Source organism: Rana temporaria, chromosome 3 (assembly GCF_905171775.1).
Source record: "Rana temporaria chromosome 3, aRanTem1.1, whole genome shotgun sequence".
Taxonomy (NCBI): Eukaryota; Metazoa; Chordata; class Amphibia; order Anura; family Ranidae; genus Rana; species Rana temporaria.
The window spans coordinates 436,029,243-436,044,952 of NC_053491.1; the positions used below are offsets into that span (position 1 = coordinate 436,029,243).

Sequence of the window (15,710 nt, forward strand, 5' to 3'; positions counted from 1 at the left end):
TGTTTGGCCCGGTCACCAAAATCCTAAACATTGCCGAACAGGCCTCCTCCACGGATACCCCGGTCGACTTGGACCAACTTAGAGGTTGGGCCCAGAGAACAGTGTGTCTGTTGGGCTGCGCCAATACCATTTGTTCCACGGAGCGTCGCCGCTCCATCCTGATGAGGCTGAACCCTCAACTGTCTCACCTCGCAGACTCAGAACCGGGCCCTTCAGCCGAAGGTATGCTCTTTGGCGATTCCCTTATTAAGGACATTAATAAGATGGTCGGACTGTACACAAGTCTGGACAAAGCCCAGTCATCACTAAAAAAGGCAGGGTCATCCAAAATTTTTCCTAGGGCCGGCAGAAACAGGGGCCGTTCTGCCGGTCGCTATTCCGCAAGCAGGCAGTACTATAGAGCTCCCGCTCAGTATAGCCAGGCTCCACAATCATACCCAATCCCAGTGGCACAACCAGCTCCCTTCTTCCCACCACGCGGACGTCCCTGGAGAGGACGCGGAGGGAGAGGCTATCCCCGCTCAAGACCTACTACCGGTGAGTGTCACACACCCGAATTCTTTTCACATTCTCTTGGGGGGAAGGTTGAGACATTTTATCCACGCCTGGTCTGCAATTACGGCAGACGCCTGGATACTCAACACGGTGGCGGGATATCAGATAGAACTGTACTCCTTGCCAGAAATGAATGTGATGCCTCAACCCATCAAATTCTCAAACCAAAACTCAACACTCATAGACCTAGAACTTCAGGCCCTTCTTACCAAACAGGCCGTGATAGAGGTGGACCCTGTCTCCCCAGGGTTTCTCAGCAACCTTTTTCTAGTCAGAAAAAAGGATGGCGGATTTCGCCCCCTTATAAATCTAAGGACCCTCAATCAACATGTCGTCTACCGACACTTCAAGATGGAGGGGATCCATTATCTGAGAGACCTGTTACGCCCCAAGGACTGGCTGGTAAAGGTGGACTTGAAGGACGCCTACCTCACAGTCCCCATTCATCCTGCTTCCCAACACCTTCTACGCTTCCTTTGGAGAGACAGGCTGTGGCAATTCACTTGCCTCCCCTTCGGACTCTCCTCCGCCCCATGGTGCTTCACCAAGTTGCTGAAGCCGGTGGTGGCGGCCTTACGGAGCAGAGGCGTTCGGTTAATCATATACCTAGACGACCTCCTCATAATGGCCCGATCTCACCATCAGGCGATGATTCATGCCTCCTGGACCGTCAGCTTGCTCCAGGGGCTAGGTTTCGTCATAAACCACGAGAAGTCCATCTTGATTCCTTCACAAGAGATGGAGTTTTTGGGGTTCTTAGTGGACACCAAACACTCTATACTTCGCTTACCCAAAGCCAAACTAGCTACTATCCGCGAGGAGATTCGTTCCGTATTGTACAAACGGCGAGTATCCTTACGCGGTTTGGCCCGATTAGTAGGACTTTTATCGGCCTCAATTCAGGCCATCTTCCCGGCACCTCTCCATTACCGAGCCCTTCAGAAACTCAAAGCGCTCCACCTGCGACAGGGTCTTCGCTATGCAGACGAAGTGCCTCTGGATGCGGAAACCGTAGTGGAGTTGCGTTGGTGGCTAAGTCACGCCATCGATTGGAACGGGAAGACCATTTTCAGCTCCAATCCGGATTACATTATAGAATCGGATGCGAGTCGGCACGGCTGGGGGGCTCGCTGCGGAACCTCCACCACAGGAGGGACCTGGTCCGCAGAGGAGTCTCTGCTACATATCAATGCGTTGGAACTCATGGCGGCCTTTTTCGCCCTCAGGAGTCTCCTTCCGAACGCCTCCAATTGTTGCGTATTACTGCGGATGGACAACGTAACCGCAGTCCAATACGTCAACCGCCTAGGAGGGTCCAGATCCAAGGCTCTGGCGAATCTAGCAAAGGAGTTTTGGCACTTCTGTCTGGAACGCAACGTCGTTCCCCTGGCGGAATACATTCCGGGTACCTCGAACTTGATCGCGGACTGGAATTCCAGATACCTCACAGATTCCAGCGATTGGCGGCTGGATCGGACGGTATTCCTTTCTCTGGTTCGGTTGTGGGGTCCCTTTTCCATGGACCTGTTCGCATCCCGCCTCAATTGTCAACTTCCTCGCTTTTACAGCTGGAGGCCGGACCCCGAAGCCCTGGCAATAGATGCCCTTCGCCAGACCTGGCCACGAGGGACACACTATGCGTTCCCACCCTTCTCCATGATCCTCAGATTCCTCTTGCAGGTGGCAAACCTAGGGGCTTCAGTCGTGCTGGTCACTCCTTGGTGGCCAACACAACCGTGGTTTCCCCTTCTCCTGGGAATGACTGTCGATCTTCCCAGGCTGCTTCCCCGTGTCCCCCACCTCCTTTCCAACCCTGCAGGAGAACCCCACCCTCTGGTCGTGGATCACAACCTTCATCTCCTCGCTTGGCTGATTTCGGGGTGTCAGACGCAAATTGCGACCTTTCACGAACAGCTAGGGACCTCCTCGCCCTGGCCTGGGCCCCCGGGACTAGATCGGCATACCGATCGGCCTGGGGAACCTGGGTACGTTGGTGTGATCAACGGGAAATTGATCCCGTTCACGCACCTGTAGCAATGGTTGCTAACTATCTGGCGGATTCTTTTGCATCCGGGAGATCTTATAGCTCCATTAATGTGTATCGCTCTGCGATTTCGGCCTATCACTCCCCTGTAGATTCCCTTCCAGTGGGTAAACACCCCGTGGTGTGCCATCTCTTGCGAGGCGTTAGGTTCCAACGCCCACCTCGCCCCAGATATCAGAGCACCTGGGACGTAACTAGAGTATTGAACATGTTTTCTACATGGGACGACAATGACGCTCTTCCGCTGAAACTGTTGTCCTTTAAACTTACGGTCCTTTTATGCCTTGTCTCCATCAAGCGCATATCCGATGTCAGAGCCCTGGACATATCCAGACGCCAATTCTCACCTCAAGGCGTTCAGTTCTCGGTAGTACGTAGAACAAAAACAGGGATACAATCTGTATTCTATCCTTTTTTCCCATCGCATCCACGTTTATGCGTGGTTCGCTGTTTACAAGCGTATGAGTTACAGACGGCCCCGCTTCGGTCTCCGTCTCTACCCCAACTCCTTATTTCCTATGTCGGCCCACACCTTCCGGTTTCCTCGGCCACTCTGGCCCGGTGGGTTAGATCCACCATGGACATGGCTGGGATTGACGTTACCCGATTTGGTGCCCACTCTTCCAGGGGTGCCATGGCTACGAAGGTGATCACCTCGGGAGGATCGCTGTCGGATCTTCTGAGAGCGGCGGACTGGTCTTCCGAAACCACCTTCCGCCAATTCTACTTTAGACCGGAGGAACACGTATCTATGTCGGTTCTGTGACTTGGTTATTAGTTAGACTTCTTTTTTGTTATCACTGTATTTATATCCATGTATGACTTTGAACTTGCATAAGATATGAGCCTCCTGTCTGATATATAAATTGAGATTTTCCTAGCTTGTGACGGAAAATATTAGTTATATGAAGACAGGAGGCGAGTATCTTCCCTCCCGACCCAACCCTATCATGGTCTTTATTCTCATATTGTTCCAGGTTATTGATGACCGCAACACGCGAGCCACAGGCTGAGAAGTTTTCCGGAGGGATCTCCTTTGTTGTCCCCGTTGGGACCTCTACCTACTCGACTCACCGAACCCAAATCGTTGATGGTCAGAAGACTAGTTGCAGTTGAAGTCGCGGTTTCAAGTCCTTAGCAGTTTCGCTCCAAGAAAGAGGAAGTGATTAAAGGGGCAGCCCCTTATATACTAGCAGAGTCCACGTGATTGGCTGATATGCCCAAGGGGCTGCTGGGACTTGTAGTTTGTTTTAAAAGTTCTTTTATTATTGAAATTCACTGAAGTTGTATTTCTGCTGTGGGCATTATTAAAAGAAAGATAATGCATAAGATACTCGCCTCCTGTCTTCATATAACTAATATTTTCCGTCACAAGCTAGGAAAATCTCAATTTATACAATGTTGAGGAACAGATTGTAAACCAAAAAAGCCTGTACAAAAATAAATACATAAAATATAGATAAAAAAGCTAAATCAGGTTTTGGTCTAGATCAGTGTCAGGGTTAGTGTCAAGGTCAAAGGTCAGATCAGTGTTTTTTAGTAGGAAAAAATCCTCCTACATACGTTGTACCTGTTTATTTGCTGTAGTCTCTTCTCTACATCCAATAAAAGTGCTGAAATATTTAAAGCTTGACTGAGTTCAGAAAAAAGGGGGCAGAGAGCTGAAGTGACACTCTGTAGAGCTCAGTGAGGAGAGCTCTGATTGGAGGGAAGAGACACACCCCACTTTAGCACACAGGAGCAGAGCTAAGGTTGCCAATCATGGGCTGTGTGCTGGGGCTCCCTCTCCTGTCACTTTTTTTTCTTGGTGTCAGGGTATACTTGTCAGAAGTGATAAATGCTGATAGCAGAGGAATGTGTGAGTGTGGGGCAGTAGTCTCTGTGTGAGGGTCCCAGGCCCGCGGGCCTACCCGGTGCTGAAGAGGCCCACCTTTCTTTAACACCGCATAGGAAGAACTAAAACCTAAGATCAAGCATCCTGGAACTGTTACTGCTGGACTGTGCGGTTGAACCATGTCTCTTCCATGGACCGGGGACCATGGAACAGGTCAGTGGGTACATTACAGCAAGTGATGGGACCAGAGGAGTCTGTTCAAGGAGCTTGGGAATATCTGCTGTTGCCCCTAGTAACTGAACGACACAAGGGGGTGTCTTTGACGGGATGTTGCACGGTCAGTCCAACACAGCAGGATATTACAAGGAGTGACTCTAATTTTATTTAAACTCAATATGGAAGGCTGTGGCTGGGGAATTCAACTTCCATATCACTGGACTATTTGGGCATTTGGATAACTGTATTTGCCTCAGAAAAGTCATTCAGAGTGACATATCCTAAACAGGGCAGCATAAAGGGAGCAATAGTCTGCAGTGACGCAGCTCACTAAAATACAATCTTTGCTGTACCTCATCATCAGATTCTAAATCTACTAAGTGCTAATTTTTATGGGCATCCCACGTTATCACACCCTTACCCAACTCTACCCAAGAAATCCTTTTTATAATAAAAATACCGCAGGGTAAAGCAAGTGACTCTTCATTGTGTCTAAGGCCTCATTCACACTACGGGCCGTTCGGGTCCGTCTGTCACGGACCTGAACAGCCGCTCCATGCATCGCTATGGAGCGTCGGATGTCAGCGGAGACATGTCCGCTGACATCCGACCTGATCCGCTAAAAACAGACTGTGAAGGATGTCAGTGTAAATCTCCCTGCTTGGTTCATGTGTCACAAGCTATTGACATGTTAATGACCCTTCCTCAGCCAGCTCCCTAGTTCAAATGGTAATTGATTTATTGTGTGTGGGAAGGAGACCGGCCTTACTGTTTACAATGATTAGATAAGGGGCTCATGTTAATTATTCTGATTGCTTCATTGTGGTCAGGCTGTTACACCTAGTAATTAACTCCAGTGATGTCTTTATCTAAAGAAACATGTCTGCATGGTCGGCTCCGACTTGTCTCCTATAATCTGTATGGGAAACCCCACTGTGTGAGGGGGGCGTTCCTAACAGGCTGTAACCACATATAAGCTGAGTTTTTGTGTCAATAAAGTGTCTTGTTCCAGCAGTAAGCTTGTCTCATGTGTGGCTTTCTGGGCGATTCCAGGGATATCCCTCCTCGTGGAATATTGGGGTGATTGTCGTTATGGGAAGAAGGGAACGTTGACGGGGATATCATACCGATACCGTCACAATTGGTTGGCAGCAGTGGGATTTTTCCCTTCTATTCCCCTTCACACCCGGATTCCAAGCAGACACTGGAAGAACTACTGGAAGTTCGTGGAAGGATTGCTAGCAACAAAACCAAGCGGGTCATCATAGCAGAATCAATGGAGCTAGACCAGGAGGACGGGACTGCAGCAACGCCAGCAGTACAAGAGATGGAGACACCAGTGATTCAGGAGGAGGAATCGCCAGCCAACAAGCTAATGAGAGAGAAGCTAGCGTGGTTCGGCCCGAACCCAACGCCAGATGTGGTACTGAAAGTGATGGACATGTTAGTAAACGCAGAGCTACAGAAGGATAAACAAATAAGGGACGCAGAGCTACAGTTAAAACTGGCAGCAGTCCAACAAGCAGCCGCACCTTCTACGAACAGTGAGTACAGCACAGCAGACGCAAGGAAGATTCCGTTTAGCGCTTTTAAAGCTTTTGATGAAAAGGACTGTGAGATTGATAACTTCCTGGCGGATTTTGAGCGACAATGTAACCTGCACCGAATAGCTAGAGGAGACTGGGTTGCAATATTGTCAGGCAAACTGTCAGGCAAAGCTTCTGATGCTTTCCGGACCGTGCCAGATCAGGATATTCATAGCTACGCCCGGGTTAAAGAAGTGCTCCTGGCTCGTTATGCAGTAACCCCAGAGTCCCACCGACAGAAGTTCAGGGACTCACGCAAAACCACGAAAGACTCTTATGCGGAATGGGCATGCCAATTGTCCCGGTCGGCCTCTAACTGGGCTAACAGCAGCCAGGCCACCACCGCAGAGGACATTTTGCAACTAATGCTCCTGGAGCAATTTTACAATCACATCCAGACGGACGTCAAAGATTGGGTGAGAGATCGCAGGCCCATGACTCTACCAGAGGCCGCGAAGTTGGCGGATGAATATGCAGATACTCGCAAGACGAACCAGGTCACACCACAGGAACAACCTCCACCACAAACGGTGCCCTCACACCCACCAACCGCTAGATACCAACCTCCTAACAGACCGGTGACATCTAGCCCTCGCTATCATCGCCAGGAGGGCAACGAACAACGCTGCTTCCGGTGCAAACAGTTGGGTCACTTCAAGCAGAATTGCCCCATGAACGACAACACCAGGTCAAATTGGTCTCAACCTGGGTACCGCCCACCAGCCGCAGCCCATTGTGTAGACTCGGCTTGGGATCTCCAGGAGCTGGGTCCGGAAGAACCATTGGGCACCCCTTACGAAGCCCTCATGGTACAATCTGTTATTACGGACAACAGGGAACACCATTGTCAGCTGGTCATGGGCGACCGCCATGAGCCGGAGGGGCCTTGGAGGGAGCTGGGCAGAAAGAGGCACCGCCAGCTACCCTCCAAGAAGAAGAGGTCCTGGAAGTCATATAACCAGCGGACCTGGGAGGAGAAGAAGCGACTGGAGGAGATGGAATCGCAGCGGGCGCCCCAGATGCGGGCCGAGATGTTCGCCAAGGGCCCACCGGTGGCCCCTTACACCACCACCCAGTTCCTGATGATGAAGGACCACGTGGAGAGCCTGCAGGACATGAGCAAGCAGGATCTGATCCGTGAGTACATAGAGCTGGAGGAGTGCATAAGCCGCATGGAGGAGGAGAACAACCACCTGAGGTCACAGCGGGCTGACCCCCCCAGGCTCCATGAACTGGAGATGGAGCTGGAGAAGCTCAAAGAGGAGAACCGGCGGCTGCGGAGGGAGCAGGGGGTGGCTGACCTTATGGGGCTCTGAGTCCCCTCCCCCCCCCCCCCCGGACTCTGAGCACCAGTGCTACAGCATTTCAACAAATATAACTTTTTCTTTTTATGAATCTCCTGTGATTGTCACTTGAGACGCCATAACCTGCCCCCTCCCATAGCGGGACACCTAGACGGCGGCGCACAGACCCATTCGCTGTCTTCACACTGACTTCTGGTGACTTTGCAGATCGCACAAAGACTTGGGGACTGACCGGCGTGTGATCTGACGACCCGGTAGCATACCTGAGTCGGAAGCAGTTACCAATGGAGGTCAGTCACGCCAAACGGAGTTAACCTCGGACTAAAAGCTCTGAACCCGTCAACCCTACTGGACCAGGGAAGGTCCAACCGGGTTTGCCGGAGCAGGGAGAAAAAGGGGGGCCATTGTGAAGGATGTCAGTGTAAATCTCCCTGCTTGGTTCATGTGTCACAAGCTATTGACATGTTAATGACCCTTCCTCAGCCAGCTCCCTAGTTCAAATGGTAATTGATTTATTGTGTGTGGGAAGGAGACCGGCCTTACTGTTTACAATGATTAGATAAGGGGCTCATGTTAATTATTCTGATTGCTTCATTGTGGTCAGGCTGTTACACCTAGTAATTAACTCCAGTGATGTCTTTATCTAAAGAAACATGTCTGCATGGTCGGCTCCGACTTGTCTCCTATAATCTGTATGGGAAACCCCACTGTGTGAGGGGGGCGTTCCTAACAGGCTGTAACCACATATAAGCTGAGTTTTTGTGTCAATAAAGTGTCTTGTTCCAGCAGTAAGCTTGTCTCATGTGTGGCTTTCTGGGCGATTCCAGGGATATCCCTCCTCGTGGAATATTGGGGTGATTGTCGTTATGGGAAGAAGGGAACGTTGACGGGGATATCATACCGATACCGTCACACAGACGTATGGGGGCCACGTCCCCATTCGTCCATGCGGATCGGATCAGGTAAGATCTGATGAAAACAGACATGCTGTCCGTTTTCATCAGATCGCTCCATAGGAGACAGCGGTGCCCGACAAGCCCCACCCCGCTCAGTGAGCAGAGAGGAGCTTGTCATCCGTCGGCTCAGCGGAGATCTGCGGACTGATCTCCCGCTGAGCTGACGGGAGCAGGCGGACTCCGTAGCTATGTGAATGAGGCCTTAAGAAATGGAAATGTGACAGATGAATGAATGGACAACAAGGTGATCTTTTGAACTTGTGCCCAAAGTGCACCACTACACTTTGTATGAACACACAATCAGTAATTTCTCCCCTGAAAGAACCAGATCCCGGTTATCGCTGGGTCACGAGTAGGGCCGAAACTACTAATCGATTAATCGACAACTAATCGATTATGAAATTAATCGATTACAATTTTCATAATCGAATAATCAGCCAGTAACAAAATGGGGTTAAAAAAACTAAAATTAGCCCTTTATAGTACAAAAAAGCAAATCGCTACTGTAAATATTACTTTCACTGTCCCACAGTAAAAAAAATGAACCCTTCACAGTAGCGATTATTTGCTCTTTTTGTACTTCTTTTTTTTTTTTTTTTTTAACCCCATTATGTTACTAAACATCTCAGGCCGGGTTCACACCATTTTGGTGCTTTTTGCAGAAACATACTACAGTTCATTTACATGTTTTCCTATGGGACACGTTCACATCCATGATTTTTTTCGGCTGCTGCGTATTTGGAAAGGGCAAGGACTTTTTAACGCAAAACGGTGCTTTTTTTTTTTTGGTTCAATATACTTCAATGGAGAAGCTGCAGAAAAGCATGTAATGTGTTTTTGCGGCAATTTGTGTTTTGTAATCTGCCCAACAACAAATTGGCCCTAAAAAAAAAATGTAAAAATGCAATTTTTTCTTTTTAAGGCTATTATCCGATTAATCGAAACAATAATCGGCCAACTAATCGATTATGAAAATAATCGTTAGTTGCAGCCCTAGTCACGAGCAACGCGGGTGCCTGGCGGTCATCGCACCTGCCCGGCACTCGCATCAGCACCGGGGGCGAGCAGCACGCCCGCGTGCCCCTAGTGGCAACGGGGTGAAGCGACGTAACATAATGTTTCACCCAGCCGAGCCATGCTGACACAGTAAAAGTGAGACGGCTGGTCGGCAAGTGGTTAAGTCATTTCTGGTTATTGTAAACGTATAAACCGTACCTGTATGTCCTTGTCTGTACTCAGGTCCTGCCAGAGAGGAAAAAAGACAAATAGATCTTCTTAATAAACTGTTATACGACTTGGAGAAGCACCAGCCACACAAACAAGAGATAAGCAAGGACAGATTTTCAGGAGTCAAGTGTCTTCTGGCGATGGAGTATGTAAGGCCTGCCAGAGACATTAATCTCTTGTATAGTAGAAGGGAATGACTGTACAGCTCAAACAATATGCAGCCAATAAAAGCCTAATAGTGATATATCACAACATAGAAAATAACTGCCATCACGTGACAATATTCTGGCCCTTTTATTTAAAGCTGTATCTGAGCACTGCAAACCAAAAACACTATTTAATTGATTTTTAATATTAAAAGCAAACTTCTCCATCCATCCATATCTCCATGTTTTACTTTGCTGAGAAATCAATTTGAAAAACACCCCCTAGCATTTCTGGCTGTGGCCATCTTGAGCAAGGGCAGATGATTCATGTAGCATTTACTTCCTGGAATCCATCTGCCTTTAGCTCAGTCATGCAGGCAGGAGAGGGTGTGCTTAGCTCAAAAGACCTCCTTCTCCCGCCTCGAAGACTCCTGGGTTGTATGACATCATTTGCCTAGGCCAGAAAACAGGAAGTAACTGAAGAAATGTAAAAGAAATAAAAGTTTAAAACAAGTAAATCTGATACACTTTACTATCTTTTTCCAAATTCTAGCAGCATAAGGATTAAACAAAGTCACCACTTTAAGACTTCTGTCATGAGATAAATATTACAGGCTTAGGCGTGCGCACAGGGTGTGCCAGGTGTGCCTGGGCACACCCTAATGACCCTGTGCTGGGTAGATTCCCCTGCTACTTGGCTACAGAGGAAGGAACTGGGGAATCTCTGTCCTCAGTCCCATTCTCTGTCTCAAAAGCGAGACATCAGGGGTCTGTTTAGACCCCATATATTTAACCTAGGCCCACATGGGGCTCCAAAAAATAAATTTTTCAAAATTAAAATAATATTGTAAAAAACAGAATATATTGTAAAAAATAATAAAATTGTAAAAAGGTAATAATACAAAAAATAAAAAATAAACTGACACCTTTTTACATCATTCACTTCTCTACCGACACTGTCCATTGCCCTATTCCTTGGGGGTGCACACCCTAATGCAATAGGCTGTGCACACCTATGATTACAGGGTTGATTTACTAAAGGCAACACTGGAGGAAGAAGACACCTACTTAATTTTTAATAAAGGACTTGTCAAAAACTGTCTCTTAGTTTTTTGTAACAGTACACTTCTTTTTTTGGATGAATGGGTAGGGAAACAATGTACCCCATACTCATTCACATGGGAGACCGGGATCTGGGGGCATCCCGATTCCTATAAGCCCCCTGCCCGCAGACCCCAACAACCACAGCCCAGGATTGTGGGGAAAAGGCCCTTGTCATGTTAAGAGTATGTGGCCTGGTATGGCCTCGCTCATCCCCCCCTTTCCTGGCCTGCCGGGCTACATACTCGGATAAGGGTCTGGTATGGATCTTGAGGAGAACCCCGCAACCGTTTTGTTTTTTTGGCATGGGGTTTCCCCTCAAAATACATACCAGACCGAATGGTCTGGTATGGTCTTGGGGGGGACCCCATGACATATTTTTTTTCGATTTTGTTGTTCGATTTTCCCTCAAGATCCATACCAGGCTCAAAGGGTCTGGTACAGATCTGAGGGGGGACCCCACACCATTTTTGTTTTCAGTTGTTTTCAGTTTGTGTTTGTCATGGACCTTGGAATGCTGAAGGGTATCTCTTTGAAATCTGTTACACAGTGGGGGGGTCTTCTGCTCTGTCTTAAGGCCAGACGGCTCCATTGTTCTGTGTCTGGCTATTGTGTACATTGATTGCCCCCTGTGGCTTCTGTCTCAATACACATAACAGTCCCTCCATTCAAGCTATCGGACCAATCCCTGCTGACTCATGTCTAAGTCCTCATTTGCATGCCTAAGAGGACCTGAAGGAGAACTCGATGTACTTTACAATTGACCAATAGGAAAGCGATTGTTGGGGTGGGATGTTCCAAATTCTGTTTAAAAGTGTGTTGTGTACTTCCAATAAAGGTCTTCCTGTTTGAACTTACATACAGCCTGCCTGGTGTTTGTTCTAATGGATTACGAACGGCACATAACTTTAGTTCGGATCCCGGAGCCTTGGATGACCGAACCATCAGACGTTGCAATCTGCAAGCTGACTCACTAGTAGCAGAGGAGTGTCGGGGGAGCGGAAACGAGCAAGGGTCTCGTTACAGTGTTAATTTTTAGTGCAGGAGGGGACAGGCAGGGAGGGGAGGAGGACAGAGGAGCACATAGGAGGACGGAGGGCTGTGGCTGACGGAGGCACGTACTCTGACCATGGTGTCGGGGCTCAGCAGCCCTGATTATCGTGGTCAGTTTACTGGGGGGAGGGAATAACCAGACAGGATCAGCCAGGGGGCCAAATGACACAGCACAAGCACTGTGCTCTCAAAGTCGGAGCGCATGTCGGACCGGTGTGAACCGGCCCTTAGCTGGATTTAGTACTTTTTATCCTTGCAGGTACCCTTTAAATCGGCTGATCAGCATGACAGCTATCCAGCTAGCATTTTCAGAAGAATGTCAGCAATGACATACCATGTATATTTCTTATGACAGGTTCCCTTTAAGTAGCTCTTTCCTGTGGTACAATAATAGAAAAACCCCGCACTCAGCTGAACCCGATCCCTGCATGTCAGGCCAGGGAAGTGGTTAACCCACAAAAACAATCCATTTCTCTAATACTACACAATTGCACAATTACCTTTGGCGTGTCTTTGTCCTTCTTTAGTTTATTGATTACATTCTGGAAAACAGACGGTTTAATGTTAAGAGAGGCAGCCAACAAGATAAATATGCTTTGGAAATATCTAAACTGTTTCACCTGCCAAAACCTTTCCAAGGTGATTCCCCCCCCCCCCCCCCCCGGAGGAGACTACTAGCGGCTGATCTGCTGTTGTCTCTATCACAAAGCTGGTCTGATGCAATGATGTGAGTGCAGGAAGTGGCTAAAGAGGCTGCAGGAGATAAGCAGCACTAAGAAGCAACAAAGCAGCCAGCATATAAGAGCCATTCTTGCCATTCTTGTGAAAGTGCCATGTCTCTGTCTCTACAGGACCAGGGTAGAGATTACAGAGATGAGGGCTTAAAGCAGAACTAAACTGTATCTGAGCACCACAAACTGAAAACACTACTTAACCTCTTCCAGCCTGTGCTGAAACTGACATTCCTCTCCTAAACGTAAAACATCTGTATTTTTTTGCTAGAAAACTACTTAGAACCCCCAATCAATGATTTAAACAAAAAATGAATTTAAATGTTTTTTTTTTTTTATTTAAATCAGATTTTTTTAGATTTTTATCAAATTTATTTTAATAAAATGCTTTTTGAGTAAAAAATCTATCCAAAGATAGTTTTCTGTTCAAGATACATTAATAATTTAGTTTATTCAGCCTGAAATGGAGCTTAGTTATGTAGCATGAGCAATTATTGTGCATTTCCAGCACCGCATAGCAATCACACTGTGTTCATGCAATCTGCTGCAGGTGTCAATTAAAAGTTAACACCCCAAAAGCAGGTCTAAAAACACAGTATGTTTGTCTGAACCGGATTGCATGGGTATGAACCCCCTGATCCAGTTGCAGTGCGAACAAAAAAAAAAAGCAACCCGCATTTTTTTACATGCGGATGTGGTGCGATTTGAGCCATTCAAAATGAATAGGCTCAAATTGCACCACACAGATTCACATGTGGTGTGACAGTGTAAACCAGGGCTTAATCAATTTTAATACACAAAAAAAATACAATATATACCCAAATTTATCGTAAAATTTGAACGATGATGTTACGCCGAGTATATAGATACCAAACATGTCACGCTTTAAAATTGAGTATGCTCATGGAACAGCACCTAACTAAGGTAACTAAAGCGGGGATAGCTCTGCTGATCCCCGCTGAGCCGGCGGATGACAGGGCGGTCCCCGCACACTGTGCAGGGACCGCCCTGTCAGATCTCCGCTCTCCCCTATGGGGGGATCGGATGAACATGGACGTCTCTGTCCGTGTTCACCCGATCCGATCCACAGATGGATGGAAAAATAGGTTTTTCTTTCGTCTGCAGAATCGGAGGATTGCGGACCCGGATGAGATCCGCTGACACCCGCAATGTCATAGGGACCAATGTATGTCCCTTTTTCACCCGTAAACAGATGGATGAAAAAGCAGACATAGGGCTCTTTCACACGGGAAGCCCGTTCAGGTCCGCCTGTCAGTTTTTCAGGCGGACCTGAATGGGCGCTCTGCGCTCCTCTATGGAGCCGCGGATGTCAGCGGCGACATCCGACCCGCTCCGATCCGCCAAAGTGTGACGGAGGAAAAACCTACTTTTCCATCTGTCTGGCGGATCGGATCGGGTGAACACGGACAGACGGTGTTCATCCGATCCCCCCATAGGGGAGAGCAGAGTTCTGACAGGGCGGTCCCTGCACAGTGTGCGGGGACCGCCCTGTCATCCGCCGGCTCAGCGGGGATCAACGGAGCGATCCCCGCTGAGCAAGCGGAGGTGCACAGGGCGGATTATCACTGATGCGCCCCATGTGAAAGGGGCCATACGGTCCGCCTGTGTGAAAGAGCCCTAAGGGTAAAACAAATGTTAATGCCTAAGCACAATTTTGCAATTTTGACAGGTATATTATATCTTATTTTTTTTTAGGACAAATTAGGCTTTCATTTGTTAGTAAATGTTAAGACCCCTTTCACACTGAGGCAGTTTTCTGGTGTTTTAGCGCTAAAAATAGCGCCTGTAAAGCGCCTGAAAACTGCCCGAGTGCTTTTACACTGCGGCGGTGCGCTTGCAGAACATTAGAAAAAGTCTGGCAAGCAGCATCTTCGATGTGAAAACTGCCTAAACAGCGCTAAAGCGCCGCTAAAATGAGCGGTGCTTTAGCACTAATGCTAGGTGGCCCCAGCATGTAAGAAGCCTTATAGATATCTCCTGATTTATTTTATTATCAAGAGAAAACTGGTCCAAAATAGTAAAGAAAAAAAAAATCAGTTTTTAAAATGTTGCTGTATTTTTCATGTTACTGTCATAACCAATGAACAACCCAAATGAAAAACTCCTGCTCCGGACAATTGCAGCGATACCACATATGTGTATGATTGTGCCCATAGTACAGGCCAAAAACAATAGTGCGCATTTTGCTTTTTTTTTATCCTAAAACACACTAACACCAACTGACACTGATACTAATTAAAAGAAACGCTTTTTAAAAAAAATTCTGCCCAAAATATACTGATCATGACCTTTGATCCTTACTTGACCCAAACACTAACCCTGGCACTGTCCTATATCAAACCTTGATTCAGCTATTTTATACAGAGCTTTTTTTCTCAGAAAATAGGTGCAGGAACTCAACCACGATCCCGTTCAGATTTCACAAACAGTAGGAGGGTCTTAAAGGGGCATTAAATACCAGGATTGCATTACATACAGAGTTCATTGGGTTACACACACAGTGCAGAGCTGTCACTTGTAAACACAGAAACCAGACGTCTGTGTTTACAAGTGATTGTGGTGAGCAGGCACCAAAGGGTCTGAGCCAAAGGTGGTGGAACTGAGTTCCCCCAAGTTCCCCCTGAAAAAAAGCCCTGATTTTATATATATATATATATATATATATAATTATATATTTTTTTTACACACAGTTGTTGTTTTTTTCTCTCTGCGAGGAGAGAGATACAACGTATATTTCCTCTCCATTCGCAGAGAGAGGAAAACACAGGGGCGGGCTTCACATTGACTAATCACTGTGATAGCCAATCAGTGATCAGGTGATCAAGAACCGTTCAGGGTAACAATCATTAGTACGGGACTCGGGGCTCCTGCTGAGAGCCTGGTCTCTGTACCACAAGGTCAAATACGCATATATACTGTCGGCGTGAAGGGGTTAA

General features: G+C 47.5%; 1 protein-coding gene across 1 annotated transcript in view; it reads right to left on the minus strand.

Moving 5' to 3' along the window:
- Positions 1–15,710, minus strand: part of SHFL (shiftless antiviral inhibitor of ribosomal frameshifting) — a 65,172-nt gene that overhangs the window by 15,600 nt on the left and 33,862 nt on the right. The window contains exons 4-5 of the mRNA XM_040346390.1: positions 12,523–12,564; positions 9,711–9,737 (exon numbers count right to left, since the gene is read on the minus strand). Coding sequence (XP_040202324.1) covers positions 9,711–9,737; positions 12,523–12,564 — 69 coding nt within the window. The remainder of the gene's footprint in view (positions 1–9,710; positions 9,738–12,522; positions 12,565–15,710) is intronic.